General features: G+C 36.0%; 1 protein-coding gene across 1 annotated transcript; it reads left to right on the top strand.

The window, feature by feature from the left end:
* Positions 1-9,226: 9,226 nt before the first annotated feature.
* LOC108249697 lies at positions 9,227-16,918 on the top strand. Its single transcript, XM_017439238.2, has 4 exons — positions 9,227-9,261; positions 11,815-11,875; positions 12,295-13,785; positions 14,718-16,918. The coding sequence occupies exons 2-4, from the start codon at positions 11,865-11,867 to the stop codon at positions 16,303-16,305; spliced, it is 3,090 nt and encodes a 1,029-aa protein (XP_017294727.1). The 5' UTR covers positions 9,227-9,261; positions 11,815-11,864; the 3' UTR covers positions 16,306-16,918.
* Positions 16,919-17,596: the final 678 nt, after the last annotated feature.

Genomic DNA, 17,596 nt, shown 5'->3' with positions numbered 1-17,596 from the left:
TCATCTTCACCTCTCTTGTCCAAATTCTCCTCTGTGGTGTTGGTCTTGCCATGTCTGCCTGCACTAATTTTCCCAAAAGGACACAGTAATGGTCAGCATAAATTCAAACCCTCCTGGGCATCTAGGTTTTTGTGGCCTCACAAGCTGAATTATTCCTACCTGATATCATCTCTGGTCTCCTCTAGAGCAGCTGATCACTGACCACATGTCTGTCTCCTTCATTCCTTCTCTGTGTTCTTCTCTAAGTCATATGGTCAAACAAGTATTATTTAATAGCTTTAAATAAATTACACATCTTGCTAATGCACTTTTTAAAATATAAATAATATTTTTAAATGAATCATCTGGTATTAAGTGGCTGTTCCTACACTTCCAGCTCATATTGGACCGACCTGTCTCCTTCCTGTCTGTCCTGATTCTTTCCCTCCGTCCTCTCAGCTGAATAACATGAACTTTGTGTTCAGGAGGCTTAAAAAATACAGCAGTCAAATCACATATAAAAACATGAAATCTTAATTTTAAATTATATCCTTGTTGGATATTTGTTACTGATTGGACACTTCATCTGATCAGACTTATCAGATTAATCAGCTGCTCTGTAGAGTTACATCCCAACTTCTGTAATTTATCTGCTTTATGATTCACCTTCGAGTTCAACAAATGATTACTGTCTCTATTCTCCTGAGACTTCAGGAAGAGAGGCGCAGTGGAAGAAATGCTCTGGGTGCCGCGATTGTTGCGCGGAGTAGGACAGCTGTTATCCGCCTGAGATTTCAGGCTTTACAGTGCCTTCAGCTGGAGGACAGACAGCCTAAACATTGCAGGGTAAGCTAACGATGTTGTTTATATTCCTACCGTTCACTCTTTATGCTTGCATCTGGTCACACCCACAACCAATGAGTGAACAGGAGCTAAGCTTGCGCCACCCACGAAGCAGTGCCTCGAAAAAATGCAGATGTAAACGCGCACAAAGCAAGCCGAGTAGAGTGGAGCTGGGACCTTTAGAGCCCCTGTAAAAGGGGCAATAGACACCTTGAAGACTGGCGCTGTCTGTTGGAGCTGACGAGTCAGCGCGGCTGCCATTTTGGCTGGGTCCTTCACGTGCCCCCCAGTTCATCTCTTTGTACTGAGGAAGCTGTATGTCCAACTAAAATAATCAGAACTCTTTGAATCTTTACCCGATTTTCACACAGTTTGGCTTGTTACAAACAGCAGAGATGTAGTTATGATACAGGATGCTTACACACATTATAAATACGTGATATCATGCTAAAATACTTTGTTGTATGCTCTTTAACAATGACAGACATATAGTATGGCATGTTAATAATTGTATATTTCAGTATATTTCATATTTTAATAAAGAAACAAGTTTTATTGTTTCTTTCAAGTTATTTTACTCTCTCACACACATACACACACAATTTTGAGCCTTCTCCAGTTAAAGCCCCTGCTTTAACCTCAGCTGGAGAGCTGAGGTTCACTTTCAGGGAGAGAAAGGTTGACTTGAAGCTTTCTGCAGCTTTCCTTCAGGTTTCTGTGTTTCTGTGTTCCTAAAATATAAGACACATAATACTTTAACTGAATTTAACTGAAAACAACTTGAAAAGGTTTTAGTATCCCACAGTGTATTGTAATACACAATACATAATTTATTCCTAAACATTTAGAAAGAACTAACAGGTAAAAACAGGTTTAACAAAGTGTAATATCAACTTTAGCTTTACACATGAATTATAGACATTTCTGTTAACATGAACAGTCAAAAAAAATCACTTCCTTTTTGGAGATGAGCTTGGAAGTTGAATACAGGTGGGGTCACAGCATCTCTAAGCTGGTCCTGTTAAAGTCCTCTGGTTTGAAATGTTCACTACAGAGCTAAGAAGACTGTTGTAACAAAACCCTCCCTTCTTACTGCAGCTTCTCATTGCCTCCTTAAATCTGTTACTGGGAAACCTTCAAAATGTGAAGAAAAAAAACAGAAAGAGCAAATGAGATAGAGAGCACCATTTCCTCCTGTTAGCATTTTGTTGTTTGCCAAATAACGTTAGCTACAATAACATAATATAATAAATGGTCAAATAACCAAAATTATTGTTTCGTCTTACTTGTGAAAGTTAATCCCCCGTGATATAAAATCCAGTCATAGCTCCTCGCTCAGTGGTTACTCCTGTTGGCTCTTTGAGAGAAGAGAGATCCGTCCAACATGGCGGCGACGGCGGATGTGCTCCGGGACGTAATGAGGCGTTTAAATATTTATGTTTGTTCAATATCTATCAGTCAGGATCGGATAATCCAGTCAGACCTGTCAGCCATGGAGACTTACGTATTGTTTTGAGGATCAAACCGCTTAAACGAGTCCTCTATCAGCGGTTTTAGTGCTGCCACAGTGTCCACTACATTACCTGAACTGCTGCACAGAGCCACTTCCGGGTCACCTAAACCCAACCAAATAAATATTAAAATCAAATTCTGTCCTGCTGCCCGGTTTTCGATTTCATGTTTCCGATCTTAGCCTAAAAGTGAAATATGAAAAACCAGGCATTTTTTTGTTTTTCGTGTGATAATAAAAACAAAAAACAAAATAACCAGTCTGTTTTTCATTATTCAATCCCTGCAGGATTTCGCGGGCATTTTGTGATTGTTGCGGGCTAAAATGCCTGATTTTGTGGGGCATTTTCCTAAAAGTTGCAATGAAAAGTTGCAATTTTTTAAAAAACTAAAATCAATTAAAAAAAACATTTCTTTTAATATACTTACTAGTTTTGTAAGATAATTACCAACAAACATTGACATTATCAAAAGGTGCTTTATTTGAGAACTTTGATAGCTATAAACTGACATTCATTACCATTTCTGGATTCTCCCTCGTCTGCAGCTCTCCTCACATTTTGCAGACACAAAGTGTTTGTTGATGGTTGACTTGTGTTTATGTTCGATGATTACACTGCAGGACGTGCAAAACAGCTTCCCCCCCACTCTCCTGCAGCTGGGTAGGAAACTGTTTTGCGACCACGGTGAAGTTAGTTTTAAGTTGGAAGTTGGATATTTACGCTCCGCGGAGTTAGCGGCGTCTAGCTCACGGCTGACCCGAAACAGGAACGCTAATGTCCGCCAGCCGTCCCTAAGTGAACCACTGCGCGTGAGAGAAGGGGCTGGCTGACATTAGCGTTCTTGTTTCGGGTCAGCCGTGAGCTAGACGCCGCTAACTCCGCGGAGCGTAAATATCCAACTTCCAACTTAAAACTAACTTCACTGCGGTGTTTTGCGCGGTCCTTTGCTGAAATCTTTGTGGGCAAATGTGAAGCATTAGGGCACATTTTGGCTTCGGTCGCTGCTCCTGCACGCTCCCGGCATTCTGATGTTAACAGGATTTGACGTCATGTCTTCTTCGTGAGTTATTTTTGGTTATTTGTATTCCACACTACACAAACCCACAAAGAAGACACTAGACCGCAGAAACAGTGGTGAATCACTTTAGAAACAATAAATATTGGGTTAAAGTTGCGGGGAAGTTGCTGTGTTTTGGGCAAAGTTGCATAAAGTTGCGATTTCGCGGGGTTTGTTTGATTTTGTGTTAATAGTTGCGATCGCAACATTGCAAAATCCTGGAGGGTCTGATTATTTCATTTTTGATTGTCAATCAAAAATGGAAAGAACAAATGATACACGGATTCTGGTTTTTAAATTTAGATTTTCTTTTGATAATTTTAGGTTTTAGCTACTGTCTAGGCTTTAGCTTTTGGCTTCTGCATTGGTACTATTTTGCTGGTTCTGTCTTTTAGCTACTGTTTTTATGGTTATAGGTTTTAGCTACTGTTTTACTAATTTGAGCTTTTACCTGTCAGGATTCCACTCTGTCCAGCTTTATTTCTTTCCCTTTTCCCTGTTTGCCCCCTCCTATAGAGGCAGAGAGCTTGGTAAATGCTGCATTACATACAGCTGCACCTGGTCAATCCAATGAAGACACCTGTTATTTTAGCTGAGCTAAGACAGCATTCTTTGTTGGATCTTTGAATGTCACTTGGTGGTCATTTAGTTTCAGCAGCCATGTACTTCATTGTTTTATCTTCTGTGTAAATTCCAAGTTAAACCTTACCTGAACTCCTCCTGTCATGATATTTCTTGACTCCTTGTGTTTCTGCTGACCTCCTCTGTGGCTCTTCTGATGACATTAAGCATCTCATTTCTCCTATAAGAAGTAAGGAGAGATCAGCTCAGCCTAACTCATCTCAAGTTCAGCCTGCTTCTCTGCTCTTGCGCCAGCCATCCACTAAAATACTCACCTCACCATTCCTACCTGTAGGCCTGGATTTAATTTCTTCCTGAGGTCCTGCAAGAAAAGGCAAACAAAGTAAGAAAAATCCCTATTACTCACTGTTCAGTAATATTGAAACCTGGGTTCTAAACTCCTAAATCATGACATTAGTTACCTGTTTTGCTGGTTTCATTTGAACTGCTTGAGTTAGACTCTCACTGTTCTACTCAATTTAACTTTATGCTTTCAACTTCTTCAAAACAAATTTTAGCAAGTACCATTCACACTACATTTTTTGCAAAAAAATAAAAAATAAATTTTTTAGTTTATTTTAAAATTCCTGAAAATTAATTTTTTTTTTTTTTTTTTCTACAATCAAGAGTCTGCAATGGTGACTGGAAAAACAGATAAAAAATTGAATTAATCGCTTTCAAAGCACAATGAAAAACAGCTGACTCAGGTGAGTCATCCATACACTTTTACATACATTTTACATACACAACAAACATTTAACATAAGTTAAAATTTTAGTTAACTTATATTTGATTTGCACTTCTGTTGTTGTTGCTCCATCGTTTGTAAACTGTTTGTGTGAAAGTGTAAAATAAAGATCTCTGAATAATGCAAATACACCAACTATAGTTTTTTTATATTAAAAAGAGAACATGCATTTTATAAAAGTATGGAGTTAGATTTGTTTCACAATTATTCAATCAAAAAAAATAATAATGTCAAACAAAAAAAGGAGTATTCAATCAAAAAAAAAAAAAGTCAAACAAAAAAACATCTTAAAAACTTTTTAACCATAAAAATATTGTTTTCCGAAACAAAAATTTATTTAAAGATTTTTCTTTTGATTGAAGTCACTAATTTTTTGATTGAAACTCTTTTTTTTTGGTTGAGTCAATTTTTTTTTTTTTGGTTGAGTCTATTTTTTTTGGTTGAACTCGTTTTCTTGCTTATACAACTTTATTTGCTTTGGGGAAGCTTACATGAACATTCTGGGCGGGGATTAAGGACGAGCGATGTAAGACGTCTCCCTATTGATTAACGCTGACTTCAAAAAAAGTTAAAAAACAAAAACAACTGGACTTCTATTCTGTAGCTGAAGACCCTGAGTACGGAAGCGCATTGCTATCACGCAGGAAAAAAAAATTAGAACGCTATTACGTTAAAACGTGATACGTATCTTGTTAAAACGTGATAATTATCTTGTTAAAACGTGATACGTATCTTGTTAAAACGTGATAATTTTATGTCCAGGAAGTGGAGGAACTTCCAGCAGAACCAGGCTCAGAACCAGGCGGAGCGGCCATCTGCTTCGATCTGCTGATGTTTGAGAGGACAGGAAAGAGATACAGATAAGCATGGAAATACTGGTCTAGGTGTAGTTTTTATTGGAAGAAAAACAAAGAAAAACACATGTTAATACAAGAAATAATTACAGCAGAGCGAGTAAAAACAGCAGCAGAGTGAGGAAATTTGGTCAATTTGTCTTCCAGCAGTCTAAGCCTATAGCAGCATAACTAAGGGATAGCTCAGGAAATCCAAGCCAACCCTAACTATAGGATTTATCAAAAAGGAACGTCTTAAGCCTTTAGTCTTTTACTGAACTGATGAGACCATACATAAGCAGTAAAGTTATTAACTAGATGTAGTAACTTGTAATTTGTGTATGTTTTAGAGGCTCAACTAAGCAGAGATCCCAGATTACAATGCATGAATTTGAGCTAATGTTGATGAACTTAGTTAATGCTAAAACCCGCACTCCTCATAAACAAAGTATTTATTTATGCATTGTTGACTTTGATGCTGTTCATTACAGTAGTCTGATATCAATTCATCCTGAGACCCTCTGCAGGACACCCTACTAACCAGCTGTGACCCTGCACAAAGATTTATTACCTGAATGTCTCTTGGTAATTTAAAAAAGTCAAGTTAGCTGTCAGTGAATTAAAGATAATTAAACTAATATCCTTGGGAATATTTAGAAAATACTTTTTCAGCTAAAGGTTTGAATAAACTGTTTATCACAATCCTCTTCAATAAAACTGTTTTGTTGGAATTTCATTTAGTCTGTATGACTAGAATGCTGCATGCTAAGGTCAAAGAGTCATAGCTGCTCATTAATCGCACCATGTCAGTGTCTTATTAGTTATAGATAATGTGATTGAATGTGTTGGTGATTTTACAAAACCATCCACAGATCTGCTGCAAACTGATTGCTGATCAGTTGAGAGCCCATTGTGTGACTGTTTATTTGTATGCAGAGTAGGTAATTGAAATCTGATTGATTCAAGTGCATTTTAACCCTCCCATGGCCTTCAGATCAATTTGACCTGAACTTACAAGGGCTTCTCTACCTTGTTTCTCTCTCTCTTCTGAGTGCTTCAGGAGGCTTAATGTTAGGTGTGAACATTTGTACTTAAAGCTATCTATTTGTTGGTGAATCAACCAGAAAGCATGTTGGTGCCAGGGCTGAACAGGGCCAAAAGTCACATCCTGTCTTGACCAGCATCTCACACCTCCAGCTCCAGAGTTCAAAACAAACAAAAAAAGCACAAGTATTATTATTATTGTTGTTATTGCAGGACCTGTTTTAATTTTAATATAAGATCTTTTTTAAATTACTGACAAAGACAAACAGTGTCATTTACTGCCAGAAGCTACTGAACAGTCAATAGACAACGAAGTTCCAGTATGTAAAATTATTATATAACATAAATAGTAACAAATATTACATAACCATCAGAATTTGTCCTAATGAAAATCGTGACAGTGTATTTACTGACTGTGACTACTAGAGGGCAGTAAATACAGAGGATTTAACACTACTGACAACCAGCAACTCTCTGTTCATCCATGGTTAGAGTAAACAAAATAATCTGTATTAAAAAAGTATTATGTGTGTGTCTACATCTTCATGAATAAAGTCTCAAAAGGTAAACCATGATGGCAACATAGCCTTAGTTTTTTACACCTAGTGGACTGATTTTAAGAGGAACTTTACAAACAGAACTGTCTGAGCAGAAGGATGGACAGCAGCATTATACAATATTATTTATTGTTAAATATGTACATATGCATTTACATCATATTATTTAACTTTACTATGTTTGCATTTTTGTATTTGCTAACTGTTACTTTTAACACTGTGTGCTGATACTGTTTCTTTTTATCACTTGTGCAGTGCTGGGATCAATAAATTCATATCTATCTATCTACCTACCTACCTATTAGGACCACTCAGAAGAAAATAAATAGTAAATGGATTGTCCTTATATAGTGCCTTTCTATCTAACTATTGCATAAGATCTTACATAATATATCGTAATAAATAAATAAAATAAATAAATATTATAATAAATTAGAATATCAATGTTCCAACTACATACTTGTCAGGATTTGCGGTTAATGTTTTCATGTTTTGGTTTCATGTTTTCAATTTGGGTTTATTGTTTATTTTATTTTTGTTATTTAGTTGTTTTTATGTTTAGTCTGGTCTTAGTTCAGTTTTTGCTCCTTGTGTTTTTGTACTCCTGTCATCATTCATTTCCATCAGTTTATCTCTTGTTTACTTGCCACCCCCATCTACACCTGCCCCAAGTTTTGTAATCACTCACCTGTGCCCACTTCTCCTAATTACCCTCTGTCTTTAAAACCTGGTCATTTCCTCCCTTACTTACTGGTCCGTTGTCGCTTTCATGCGCTGTTTGGTTCCTCCCATGCCTTGCCTCTTGTTTTTGCTAAAGGTTATATTTTGTTATGTTTTGTATTTAGTTTTGTTTGCTGCCATGTCAGCTTTTGTTTTTGTTTATTTTCATTTTAGCAAATAAAGTAATTTTGCTTTTAGGAATTCTGCGTCATGAGTCTGCGCATTGGGTTCGTCTCAATCTCCGCCCAATCTGATAATACTAATGCAGCATGTAGAGTTAAAAACTAGCTTATCAGTTTTAGCACCAAAACATTTAATCTGAGGAATTAAGTGTTTTAAATTAATTGACGGATTCGCTGAGGGAATTTTCTTATGACACTCAATCACAAAATTATTGGTAGACTTAATTTACTGACATCTCTCATTTTATCAAAATGACAAAAATAAAAACAGCAGACAGGTAATCCAACAGAGGAAAACCACATCTTAGAAAATGAAGTATTTCTTATTGTGTCTTCAAATAGTTGTGTGCTTTATGCATTTATTTAAATTTAGCTATGCACTATTTTCCTCAAATATGTACATAATAAAGTGTGTTTGAGTATGTAAATTATGCATGTATAGTAGATGTCAGACCTGTGTCACTTGAGTCTCCTGGTTTTAAATATTAAGAGACTTGGACCGTCCGCACAAATAAAATATGAACTAATTTAATAGACTTTTAGCTGCCAGGTGTTCTGACGTCAGACAAGTGAAAAGAAAGTGCAGCAGAGCAGAAAGACTAGTAGTTTATTTTTAGTTTTCTATGAGCAGTGTGTCACATATAGTTGCAATTTTGATAAAAACTCAGTAACGTATCTTCGTCCTCGTAACCATTCTGAAAAAATAATGAATTTATTATGTTGTCAACATATGATCCCATTTAATCACATAAAAATGATTTTAAAAACATTACAAAATTATATGGGAAGCACGTGCTTCAAATGTTAATTAGACTTGTTTTCTCTCATGAATTTTGTGTTTTTTTCTGTAAATGGAAATACTTAACTTACTGATATAGGAACATGAGAGCAAACCAATAAATTTTAATGAACACTGCTTGACCACAAAAATAAAATACAATGAGAACACAATTTCATGCATTTAAATTTTTGACTTTAATCTAAACTAACTTCTATATAAAAATCTGTTTCTATCATGATTTCATCTTCAAAGTGAGGAACACTCTTTTCTGTGAAATCACATGATCTGTTTGTCTCCTCCTTCCTGAGATAAAAACCTCTGAACACAGCTCATTTTTGCTCTTCCTGTCTCAACCGCTTAACAGAGCCTCCTGGAAACATCACAGGTAAGATCCCTTTAAATTACAGCATCACAAGAAAAGACTAAAAGGAACTCTAATTTTATTACTGATAGATTTCACACTTATAAGTCATTTTTCAGGCATTCCTCCATCAAATCTGACTTAAAGTCCTTCCTCTCAGAGAGATGAAAATGGTTAGATGAAATTAAAATGTATTAATTAAGTAGCAATTTTTAACAAACTTGATTCTTTTTTCTGCATCTAACATTGCTTTTAATATTGACTTTGGTTAGTTTGTTTAAGCAAAGTGTCTCCTGAATTCCTCTCTACTCATCCATATCCTCATGTATACAGCTGTTACAGTCCTGTACATTTATTTTCATGGCCATTAGCACAAAATGTGAATGTAGTGTCATTACGAGCACAAAGGGTTAATTTTTTATTGCAGTTCCATGTTTTGAAAGACTATAAGAATGTTCTCCAACAAAATAAAGTGACGCTCCTAAAAACACGCTCCTAAATAAGGTAGTGGGGCGTAAAACATATTTGGCACTCTGTCCTCTGGCATATGCATCATGCCGTGTGTGAAGCTATGGTTGTCAGAGCAGCTCATATCCACAAAAGTAACAACAAGTTTAAATGGTCAGGCATAAAGGAGGGAGTAAAGTGAAAGACGGTTACCCATCTCCTCTCATCCAATAATGTTTCTACATGAGTTACACACTATTATTGTAAATGATTGAAGTTAACCAGGGGTGCAGATGTGCCAGCAGGCATTTCAAACTTTATGAATGTGTTTAATAACATAATTACTGTATACACAGAGGAGCTCAAGAGCTTGGTAGAACTTAGAGGCTTATTCATTCAATAGCTGAAGAAATGAGTCACCTCGCATTGATGGAGAGTTTCCGCCATGGTGTAGGGGAATATGATATATCTGGACATCATACAGATACGGCTGGCATGGCATGGCTTAGGGCCAGCTGTGAAATACCTGACCCGTCAGCCACAAAGTTTCAAAAGAACAGCTCTGGGCACTTAGAATCTGCTAATAAGCCAGGCATCATGTGCCAGCAGGTCGGTGTGATCCCTGAAAACATGTTATCTCCCAATTCTTTCATTGGCAATGTCCTTCAGCAGCGTAAAAGCTGCCAATGTGCCACAATTATGCACAACTTTACACAGCTATTTATGGCCATATGTCATTGTCTACACCTTGTTGACCTTAGGAATCATCACATATGACTTACTGCGCTGATTCATCTCCGTTTTTTTAATTCTCTATGAGAGTGAAATGACCCGTCAAACAATTCACATCCATTTTATGTGCCTCACTTGCATGTGTGCCTCACAAGTGTTTACATCTACATATCACAAAACTACAGGAAACGTTACACTTCATGTTGGATTGAGGTTTTGTTTCGATCATTTTTAGGTGGGTTATAAACTGAATAAAAATATAAATGCAACACTTTTGTTTTTGCTCCCATTTTTCATCAGCTGAACACAAAGATCTAAGACTTTTTCTATGTACGAAGTAGGTCTTTTTCTCTCAAGTATTGTTTACAAAGTTCTGTAAATCTGTGTTAGTTAGCACTTCTCCTTTGCTGAGATAATCTATCCAACTCACAGATGTGGCATGTCAAGATGCTTGTTAGACAACATGATTATTGCACAGGTATGCCACAGTAAAAGGCCACTCTAAAATGTGCTAAAATGTGCTATAATGTGCACAGTGTAATGCAAACCAAATGGACTCAGGCTATAACATCCATATTACGAAGTCCCATGTTTGGCAAACTCAAGCGCAACATATTACCACAAATTTCTTCTACCAACTGTAAAGCACAGGGGTGGAGGATTGATTATTTATGCTTTGATTTTCAGCAACAGGAACTGGGAACTATGCAGTAGTTTAGTCAATTATGAACATATCTGTATATAAACGTATTCTAGAATCAAATGTGAGGGCATCAATCCAATGATCAAATCTCAGCCTTGAAAGAGGACAATGGTCCCAAATGCAACAGCAAATTTACAACATAACAGCTGAAAAACAAAAGAATCAAGCTGATGCACTGGTCCAGTCAAAGTCCAGACCTCAACCTGATTGAAAGTCTGTGGTGGGTCCTTAAGAGAGCTGAGCAGAAACTAATATCTGCATACCTTAAAAAACTGAAGTAATGTTGGAAAAAAGAGTGGGCAAAAATTTCATCACAATAATGAAACAGACTAATAAAATCATACAGAGTGTTTGTTGCTAAAGGAAGTTTTACAAGCTGCTAAATAATGTGTTGGACTGTTTTTCCACATACAGCTTTTCAATTTATTTATTTATTTTTGTTTGTTTAATAAAAAATACATGGTATAACCCTGATGTCTGTTTCTGTACTCATGAGATTAAATTTGAATAATATTTGAATCCAGTAAAGACCTGATCATTTTTGTTATATCCTGAAAGGCAAAAGCCTAGAATTTAACTTATATTCCCCCATGACTGTATACTTGTTAGGTCAGTTGTATATTACACAAATATTTCGAGATAGTTTTCTTTTATTAATAAAATTGTAATTTTTGTTTTTTTAAATTTTTATCCAGATACCATTTTAACTGTTTGATCTTCACTGGTTTCTGTAGCAGATATCACCATGGACTCAGCGTGAGTATTGTAAAAACATGCTAAGACCTATATTGTCTTATGAAACAATACAGATGAAAAAGATAAATCATTTGATATTTGTTGTTTTTTAAGTTCACATGTTGTAGTTTGATGGGGACTTTTTCATATTTAGTGTATCAAATCTTTGTCTAATCTTGTTTAGTCCTCCCTAATAATTATAATAAAATATCATCCTCTGTAGCCTTTGTTGACATAATCAATGAGGGAACACACTCATGCTAGATTAATCAGCCAACAAAAGCAAAGTTAAAAATTTTAAAGAAAAATAAAACTTAATAATCTTTCTTTTCATACCTAAGACAATTAATAATTCATACTGATGTTTTGTTGTAGATGAAAATGAACCCACTTATATTGTTTCACCATGTAATGAATTAATATGTTACTTTTTTACACAGTGTTCTGATCCGCTCAGGATGTCCAGCTGTCCGTCAGCTAAAAACAAAAAATGAGAAGTTTGGAACTCTGACCAGAGTCACTGTTGGTGAAAGAAATGTGGCAAAGAATAATAAAACCATCTTACTTGTTGGTGAAACAGGAGCAGGAAAATCTACTATGACCAATGCTCTGGTCAACTACATGATGGGAGTGGAGTTTGCAGATGAAGTCTGGTTTCAGGTTGTAAAGGAGGAGGAAGGTCAGACATCAGATGTGATCGTGTACGAGATCTTTGGTTTTGATTATAAAACTCTGCCATACTCTCTGACCATCATTGATACTCCTGGATATGGAGACACCAAAGGGACCGAACATGACATTTTCATCATTCAGAGATTATTTGACTTGTTTCGATCAGAAGATGGAATTCATGAAATTCATGCAGTGGGTCTGGTGATGAAGGCAACTGATAATCAACTGAGTGACCAACTGTTATGTATCCTTGACTTAGTGATGTCTCTGTTTGGGAAAAACTTGCAAAACAACATTGTAGCTTTAATTACCCACTCAGAAGGAACAACACCTGAAATTGCTCTTCAAGCTCTTGAAGCTGTAAACATTGGTTGTGTGAAAAATGAGAATAATCAGCCTTTTCACTACATGTTTAATAATTGTCAGAAAGAACAACGAACAGAGGAAACAAGGTTAGCTCTAGAAGATGCATGGAGAGTGACCCAGAAGGGAATGAGTACATTTACAGCTTTTCTTCATAAGAGTTCACCTCAACAGCTACAGGCAATGACTGGATTCAACTCATCCATCCGACTGTCGGCCTATATTCACAATCTCCAAGACCGAATCAAACTGATTGAACTACAGCAGACAGAAATCAAACAGATTCAAGAAGCTTTGAAGAAACACAAAGAAGAGATAAAGACTAAAACATTTACTGTAGAACTTGATGAAGTCTTTAAAGATAAAGAACCTATCAATGGTGAATTTATGTTTTTGAAAACAGCTGTTTGCTGTTCTGTCTGTAAGGAAAACTGTCACTATCCAGGATGCACAATGGCCCAGGATCCTGCCCGATGTGAAGTCATGAAATATGGCCGCTGTACTGTTTGTAGAAACAAGTGTCCTGCATCTGTCCATGTGAAAGAACAATGGAAATATGTGATGAAGACAAGAAAAGTACAGAGAACCAAAGAAGAAAACAAAAAGATGTATGAGAAGAAAATGTCAGATACTAAGAAGAAGGTGAAACTTTCAGAAATGCTGGAAAAGGAAATGGAAAACTTAAACACAAAAAAGTCACAGTTGGTAAAAGAGTCCTACCAACATGTTGTCAAACTGGGACCGACTATCCTGCATGTTAATTCACTTTCCACATATGTCCCTTTGAGCTTCCTAATTGAGAAGATGAAAGAGAAAGGAGACACAAAGAGGATCCAGAAACTAGAGGAGATAGATGGTCAAATGGATGACACAGCCAAAGCAGTTCTGCAGTGCAGGTACGTTCAATTTATGTTATTTAGGAGTTCATATAACTAGGAATGGTTTAGGTGAACAACATTATAGTGATCTGGAAGCTCTGTAGATAACAAAGTCAATACTTGTCATCATAATACAGAAATCATTTAAAGTTATCACTAATTTTATTTTTTAATCAAATAACTTTGTAGAAACAGTGGCAGTAGCAATAACTTGGAACAACAGCAGAAGTTTCTTAAAAAAAAATTGGTGATTTTTTAAGTGATGTCCTGTCTAACAGTTATCAATATTTAGTATCTTACCAGCTATGATATCAGTCATAGAGCATTAGTATGGACAAAAAGGCAAAAGTCTTCATCCAGACTAGGCTAATAGCTAGCTAAATAACGGCCAGTTTATCATTTTATTGGCTTTTAAGACAAGTCTTTCTCTAAAAGGGCAAAAGAATGTTTGTGAAAGAATGTTTTATTAGTTAAAATTAAATCTCTACACTTTTGCATGACACTGTTTGTTTAGTTCGCAGCTGTTTTCTCATCTGAACATCTGTTTTTTTTGTTTTTATTTATCCAGTCATTCAGTCTTGTTTTTTTTTTCCTTGAAAACTAATAGACAAAAACTGACATAAATTAGTTAGTATCAAAATAAATTATGTTAGAAAGTCTACATAATGTATTTAACACAAAAACCACTAAGCATCAGTTCTGGAAAAAAACAACCAAATCATCTATAAGATAGTCAAACTGAAATGTTTGGAATGTCTCAAAACAAAAGTCTCATTTTAGGTAAAAATAAAAGTAATAATTAAATACTCTTTTGCAGCATTTTCCAAAATAGTATTTACAGATTCAGTACCACCAGACTTCAAATGTTTTTTTTGAGTTGCAATTTTGGACAGAAATAACAAAGGTTTCTTTAAAACTGTAAAAACAGGAATTCTCTGCTTTTCCTACAGGGTTAACGACACCTCTCCAAGACAACATATTCCTGACAGTGTTCTGATCAGTTCAGGATCTCCTGCTGTCTACCAGCTTAAAACAAAAAAAGCCACGTCTGGAACTCTGACCAGAGTGACTTTTGGTAAGAAAAAAAAGAACAAGTCAAATAAAACCATCTTGCTTGTCGGTGAAACAGGAGCAGGAAAATCCACTCTGATCAACGCTCTGGTTAATTACATTATGGGAGTGAAGTTTGAAGATAAAATCTGGTTTCAAATTGTGGAGGATGAGAAGAGAAGTCAGACAGAAAGTCAGACATCAGATGTGATCATGTACGAGATTTTTGGTTTTGAAGGTAAAACTGTCCCCTACTCTCTGACCATCATTGATACTCCTGGATATGGAGACACCAGAGGGATCGAACATGATGTCGTTGTCATCGAAAGATTGTTTGACTTATTTCGATCAAAAGATGGAGTTCATAAAGTTCATGCAGTGGGTCTGGTAATGAAGTCAAGTGTGAATCGAGTAAGTGACCGACTGTTGTACATTTTTGATTCAGTGATGTCTTTGTTCGGAAAAGACATAGAGAAAAACATTATAACTCTAGTCACATACTCAAATGGAAGAACACCTAAGAATTTGCTTCAAGCTCTTGATACTGCAAACATTAAATGTGCCAGAAATGAGAAGAAACAGCCAATTTACTTCCTGTTTAACAACTGCCAGCATGAAGACCGTGCAAACGATGCAAAGCACCTGGAAACTGCTGATAAAATAGCAACAAAAGGACTGAGTGCCTTTACTGCCTTTTTAGAAAAAACTGCACCTCAAAAACTAGACTCAACTTTGGATGTTCTGAATGAACGCATCCGACTGACAGCCTGCATCCAAAACCTGCAAGAAAGGGTCAAACTAACTGAGCTAAAACAAACAGAAATGCATCAGATTCAAGAAGCTCTCAAGAAACACGAAGAAATGAAGACTGAGAATTTCACTGTTGAAATAGATGAGGTTCGCAAGGATAAAGAATCTATTGATGACAGCATGTGGCTGATGACTTTAATTAAAGGTGCTGTCTGCTGCACTGTCTGTGAGGAGAATTGTCACTATCCTGGTTGCTCAAGTGCTAAAAGCCCTGAAGACTGTGAGGTCATGAAAGAAGGTCGCTGCACTGTTTGTACCATGAAGTGCCCAGCATCTGTTCATGTCAAAGGAAAGTGGAGATATATTGCCAAGACAAGGAAAGTTCAGAAAAGTCTGGAGGACATTAAAAAAAGATCAAAGAGAGAAAAAAGATTGAGCTTTTTGGGAAATCTTGAAAATGAAATTGAATGTCTGGCAAGAGAGAAGTCAGACCTTTTAGATGAGTCCTTCCAACATGTTGTCAAGCTTGAGGGGATTGCGCTGAAGGCTAATTCAGTGTCCACTTTTGTCTACTTGGACTTCCTGATTGAGAAGATGAAAGAAAAAGAAGACACAAAGAAGGTGCAGAAACTGGAGGAGATGAAAAGCAAAGTGGATGATGGAACCAGATCAAAGCTTCAGTATGTGTGGAGTAAATTGACAGCAGCTGGGAAAAAAGTTAAAGAAGCACTAAAGTAATAAACTTGACTCCAACTGCCCTGACTGAATGCTTGGGGCCCTCCTTCCTCTCATAAGTTTAACAGTTGTTATCCAGGTAAAACCAGTTGCATCAGTTTATTTAATCTGAATATGCATAAAACTGTGCAGCGCAGCACCATCCAATTTTCCAAACAGTCAACACCTGTAAGATAATGCGTACCATATTAAAACATATATCCTGTCTGTATAAAACTGAGTGGTACTTTTAAAAGAAAAAAAATACTATTGTATGTTTTATTTTATTTTAATTTTTTTAAATTATTCACTTATATGTCATAATTTTGAGGCTCCAGGTTGTTGTTGGTACACTGAGTTCTGAAGAGAAGTATTTTGGTACATCTCAGTTTACTTTATTTATATGGGGGCCAATTCAGAAGAAAAGTCATCTTGGGGCACTGTACAAAGAAGTAACAAATCCAAATCCTAAATCCAATTCAACCCAAAACACTTAATCCAGTACAGTCAAGTCAGTTTAATAACAATAGAATGCCATCAAACTCAGTATATTACAAAATGTCACTTATTAAAAAGTTGTTCTCATGTACACAATACCAGATCTTTGAAGAAACTGACTCTCAACTTGAATTGTCTCCTCTTGACCTACGTGTGTGTGTTTGTGTGTGTTTGTGTGTGTATATATATATATATATATATATATATAATATTGTAAAATGCTAAATTACTGACATTCTAAATGAATATTTGAGCAGTCTCTGATCATAAATGCAGAGTGGAAAGTTTTGGATCATTCTATGTTGTACTGGGTGTTTTAAGTTTTTTTATATAGATTTTTTTCTTCTTCATTAAATTTTCTTGATGCAGTTGCCTTTATATCTTGAATAAATTCTTTCCTTCAAAAAATTTCATTGCTCAAAGTGTCTTCACTGAATTGAACTGATTTTCTGTCTGCAAGAAGAGTTCTGAAATAATCTATTTTAAGTGCCTTTTAATACAAAGTCATGAACTAATTTAGACTATTAGGTGTCTTTTCCACATTTTCTAGTACCCTATAGTGGTGAGGATTTACAGACACCAACAGTACATTATTTATTGTGTACTGTTATAAGTTTTTTTTTATAGGGACTGACACACAACAACATTTATTTAGGTACATTTATTTATATAGCACTTTTCAGCACAAGGCGACAAAGTGCTTTACAACACAAGAACAAAATTACAGACAGAGTTACAGAACATGATAATGACAAGATACATCCATCCATCCATTGTCTTCTGCTTATCCGGGGTCGGGTCGCGGGGGCAGCAGCCT

This window comes from Kryptolebias marmoratus, linkage group LG6, assembly GCF_001649575.2.
Source record: "Kryptolebias marmoratus isolate JLee-2015 linkage group LG6, ASM164957v2, whole genome shotgun sequence".
Classification (NCBI taxonomy): domain Eukaryota; kingdom Metazoa; phylum Chordata; class Actinopteri; order Cyprinodontiformes; family Rivulidae; genus Kryptolebias; species Kryptolebias marmoratus.
This window is presented reverse-complemented; position numbering and strand designations above follow the sequence as displayed.